We start from the raw sequence: 4762 nt of genomic DNA, 5'->3' as shown, positions 1-4762 counted from the left end.
ACAAGTATTATTTACAAAAGTAAGAAATTAGCCTAAATAACTCCAGCAACAAAACTAAACCTTCCTAAAAGACAATTAGTAACAGAAACAATAATAACACCTAATACATAGTAAGAAAAACCGTACCCACTCACCCATAAGTCTGATAATAAACCTAACCAAAAAAAGAACATTGTGGTATTGCGATGGTTTATCTACAATCCCTTCATAAATAATTTCTAATCAACAGTCGTAAAATAGGAGTCCAGTCACAGTTAAAAAATAGGAAAAAATTATTTGAAAAAAAATATTAAAAGAGGGACTAACATTACTCAGTTAAATTTTGTAAGGAATTAAATAAGTATTTTGTAAGGAATTAAAGAGACTAATCTAACTTCTACAGTTTTTGTGAGGGACTAAAATATACCTTCATTCTTATAATTAAATAACAATAAGAGAATCAAAAGATATCCTAGCAAATATCTTGGTTCATGGGCAGAATGTGGTTATGTCTTTTCGAGATGGAGGGATAACATTTTTGTGTATATATTTCGACAAATCAAGACACTATTCATATTTTAACTTAACTCGTAGTCTTTTGTAGACATTTACGTACTTATTTGTACTATATTTTAAATGTTAGCTTTTGTCGAAAACTAAAAGTTGCATAAATCCACATTTCTTGAAATGCTAAGATTCTCATTTTCTGCTACGTTTCTTGACACTCAACGAGGCTGTCTAACACCCCACCATCGCCGTTGTTGTTTGACCCACGTTTGTATATCCAAGTACAGCCAACCCAAATCAAATCACATTCCAAAGCTTCAATAATACATAAATTCACACTCCAAAGTGTGTTACTTCACACCCATACTCGTGTTACAACTTTTTGCAGCGTACTTTTTGTCATTTACACAAAGGTTTTGTTTCTCTTTTCTTTCATGCTATGTTTCTCTTGTGTTTAATACTATGTTCATTGTAGTTTTAGTTCAACATTACTTAAAGATTTGGTTTTTATGACTGTTAGATAGTTTATCAACTTTCACATGTTTATGGTTTTGTTATATGTATAGGGTTGTGAATGGATGGTAATGGAAAGCATCAAGGTGGTGGAGTAAGCATGATGGAGAAGAAAGGTGAAGTGGTGGTGGGGATTCCGAATGTGGGTGGTGAGAGTAATGACTTTGAGCATGATCATGATCATGGGTTGAAGCTGTTTGAATCTATGCTTCAAGGTGAAAACGAACTTGCTTCAAAGTCACCACCTTTTGACTGTGCTTCCCCTGAGATAAGGTTCACCCCAAGCCCTAATAAACCTCCAAAATATCCCACTACAAATGCAAACCTTACCAAGAGGAAATCTTTTGTGAGATCGGTGTATTCTAAACCCAAATCAAGATTTGGTGAACAACCTTACCATGTTGATGGAACGGTTCTAGAGGAGAATGTTTTGCAGGAACAGTTAGCTGTTAGTTCATCTTATAAGAACTCATTTAATAAAGGTTCATATTCATCCAATTACAAATCTGAATCGGTTAATAGAAGTGTTTCGATTGCGTCTTTCCTCACTACTAGAACATCTTGGAGGGCATCTCCAAGTCATGCTGGTGAGGATCCTGATGAAATTATTTACAAGAAAGTTGAGTTTAGTAAGGGCAAGCATAAGAGACTAACGACTAGGACTTCGATCGAATTGTTTGTGTTTGCGTTGATTGCGGGGAACATGCTGGCTAGCCTGACTGTTGAGGAACTGAGAAGGATACATATGTGGAGTTTGCGGCTTTGGAGGTGGTGGATGCTTGCGATGGTGACCTTTTGTGGCATGTTAGTTACAAAGTGGTTCATGCACATTGTTGTTTTCTTGATTGAAATGAACTTTTTGTTGAGGAAAAAGGTGCTTTATTTTGTCCATGGAATGAAGAAATGCGTCCAGGTTTTCATTTGGATCGGTTTGGTTCTTCTCACATGGGTTCTTTTTATCAATCATGAGGTCCCGCGATCTAAACTGGCCGGAAAGATTTTAGATGGTGTAACATGGACTCTTGTTTCCCTTCTAATTGGAGCATTTCTGTGGGTCGTAAAGACATTGTTGCTGAAGATTTTGGCTTCAAATTTCCATGTGAAGTCTTTCTTTGATCGAATTCAAGAATCAATCTTCCATCAATATGTTCTGCAAACTCTCTCCGGGCCTCCACTTTTGGACGAGGACGAGAAGATTGGAAGATCGCAGAGGTTGAGCCATTTTAGTTTCCAGAGTATTACCAATAAAGGTGACACAAAGAAAGAGGTTATTGATATGGCAAAACTTCACAGCATGAAGCAAGAGAAAGTTTCGTCGTGGACGATGAAGATTTTGGTAGATTCAGTGATGAATTCAAGGCTGTCAACAATCTCTAGTTCACTAGATGAAAGTTTTTATGATGTAGAAAATAAACAAACTGATAAAGAAATTACAAATGAGATGGAAGCAACTGCTGCAGCCTATCATGTTTTCAGAAATGTCGCTGCTTCCCCTAGTTGCACGTAAGAATATACACGTTATTACTTTAGAAGTTCATTTACATGTTAAAAACCACTTAAGCTACAAATGTTAATCTAAAAATGCCCTTCTCCTTGTTTTGATATCTGCCACTCTTATTGCTACTAAAAAGTGCTCTCATTATGAACAGGGACATTGACGAGAATGAACTCCGTAGATTCATGATTAAGGAAGAAGTTCCTTGGGTATTTCCTTTACTGGCACAGACAGAGACAGGGCTAATTACCAGAAAATCTTTAACAGATTGGGTGGTAAGATTTGATATGTTTGTTAGAAATTTGTCGTCATCATAATGAAGGATTAAAATTCTGTTTGGACTATAATGTTTCTACTTTTCAGTTGAAGGTATATCAAGAACGCAGAGCACTTGCACACGCCTTAAGCGACACTAAAACAGCTGTTAAACAATTAAACAAGCTTGTGACAGTGGTTGTAGTACTTGTGACCGTACTAGTGTGGCTTCTTCTTATGGAAATTGCAAACTCAAAAGTACTTTTATTCATTGCATCGCAGCTAGTACTTGCATCTTTCATGTTTGCAAACACATGCAAGAATATATTTGAAGCCATCATCTTTGTGTTTATAATGCATCCATTCGACGTTGGTGATCGATGTGTTGTAGATGGTGTCGAGGTAATTTATAGCAGCCAAAGTTTTTGTTTTTGTTTTTGTTTTTGTTTTTGTTTTTGAGATTCGCGTATTAATGCTTTTCAAATCATCTGGCAGCTAGTGGTCGAAGAAATGAATCTATTGACAACCGTATTCTTGAAACTTAGTAATGAAAAGCTGTATTATCCAAACTCTGTCCTGGCCGTAAAACCCATTAGCAATTATTACAGAAGCCCGGATATGATTGATTCTTTAGAGTTCTGGATTGATTTTAAGACACCAGCAGAGAAAATTGGAGCTCTGAATGAAAAAATAAAGAGGTAAGCTACTGAAGTTTTATTACCAATTTGGAATAACTCGTGTTGCTGTAATCTTAGTATTTATATGCATATCTTGGTTCTGATGTTTTTGTTTTAAAAAAATTAGGTATGTGGAGAGGACTCCACAATACTGGCATGCTAATTTCGACTTGTTTGTGAGGGAGATTGAAAATGTAAATAGGATTAAGATGGGTCTTTATGTTATTCACACAATGAACTTCCAAGACGTTGGGGCGAAACTCAGGCGGAAAAGTGAACTAGTGATGGAAGTAAAGAGAATATTTGAAGAGCTCAAAATCATATACAACCTTCTTCCACAAGCTGTTCATCTCAGACACACTGAACCTGATACCAGTTAATCTTAAACGATGATTGTTACACAATGCTATTCAACTTCATGTATGTCTCCATTTGTTTCTTTGGTCTGTCAAATGCCATTAGTTTGTTTTCTATGGTATGTTCAATTCATACATCTGATCGTGTTGGGCCTTGAAAGATAATGTTAACAATTGTTTTTCATATGGTTATAAAATTATATATTCAGGACTCTTCTGTCTTATTCATGTACCAACCTTGAAGTTGAACCAATGCAAAAAATTTGGCTCACGGTTTAACTTTGTCCCTTGAATCTGGTTATAATTTGATTTAATTTTGGTCTATGAAGTATCAACACACAAACGCGTATAACAAACATGACACTGACACATATCACAAGTAATGACATTGACACTTGGCATGAGTAATAATCTGAGAGAATGAAATAATTGAATGAAACTACATATTTGGTGTGTGTTGGTGTTGGTTACATGCATGTCTTCAATTTGAAGTGTTGTATTACATAATTTCAAGTGAAGAATGTACTACCACTTAGGATGACAAACATCATGTGCATGAATTGTTGATAGTAGAAAATGACTTGCGTGAACTCTATCCGTGATTGAGTGAGAATCTCATTATCTTCAGTAGAGACAAATGACCTCAGAGAAGAGGTTGCGGGTGGATGGTCTCCAAGGCTTGCTTCGTAAGGATTGGTGAAGTAGTCAGGAGAGACTAGAGACCATCTTGGCTATCAAACCACTGACCATTATCATCTATGAGTTTGGATATACTAGTAATTTTTCATACATATAGATAATTTAGATTAATTAACCAACTAAGGTTAATTAGTTTGTTTTTGTTAACTATTAGTTTGTATAATTCAAACAACTTTTAGTTATACTTTCCTTATATAGTTGTTAGGTACAGGGTACTACAGTTTATATATAGATAGGATAATTCTTCTATATTGAATGTAACTTACCAGAGCCATTTCTAG

General features: G+C 35.5%; 1 protein-coding gene across 1 annotated transcript; it reads left to right on the top strand.

Moving 5' to 3' along the window:
• The first annotated feature begins 612 nt into the window (after positions 1-612).
• Positions 613-4006, top strand: LOC131660756 (mechanosensitive ion channel protein 10-like). Its single transcript, XM_058930067.1, has 6 exons — positions 613-899; positions 1053-2502; positions 2649-2769; positions 2858-3151; positions 3245-3447; positions 3554-4006. Exons 2-6 carry the CDS (start codon positions 1061-1063, stop codon positions 3804-3806), a joined length of 2313 nt encoding a protein of 770 aa, XP_058786050.1. The 5' UTR covers positions 613-899; positions 1053-1060; the 3' UTR covers positions 3807-4006.
• Positions 4007-4762: the final 756 nt, after the last annotated feature.

The sequence above is a fragment of the Vicia villosa genome, linkage group LG3 (genome assembly GCF_029867415.1).
Source record: "Vicia villosa cultivar HV-30 ecotype Madison, WI linkage group LG3, Vvil1.0, whole genome shotgun sequence".
Lineage (NCBI taxonomy): Eukaryota > Viridiplantae > Streptophyta > Magnoliopsida > Fabales > Fabaceae > Vicia > Vicia villosa.
The sequence above is the reverse complement of the archived record's forward strand: the minus strand, read 5'-3'. Positions and strand labels throughout refer to the sequence as shown.

Coding starts and splice junctions, on each gene's coding strand:
- LOC131660756 (XM_058930067.1), top strand. CDS start 1,061: ATGGATGGTAATGGAAAGCATCAAGGTGGTGGAGTAAGCATGATGGAG. Junction 3,152..3,244: donor GTGTTGTAGATGGTGTCGAG/GTAATTTATAGC, acceptor ATCATCTGGCAG/CTAGTGGTCGAAGAAATGAA. Junction 3,448..3,553: donor CTGAATGAAAAAATAAAGAG/GTAAGCTACTGA, acceptor TAAAAAAATTAG/GTATGTGGAGAGGACTCCAC.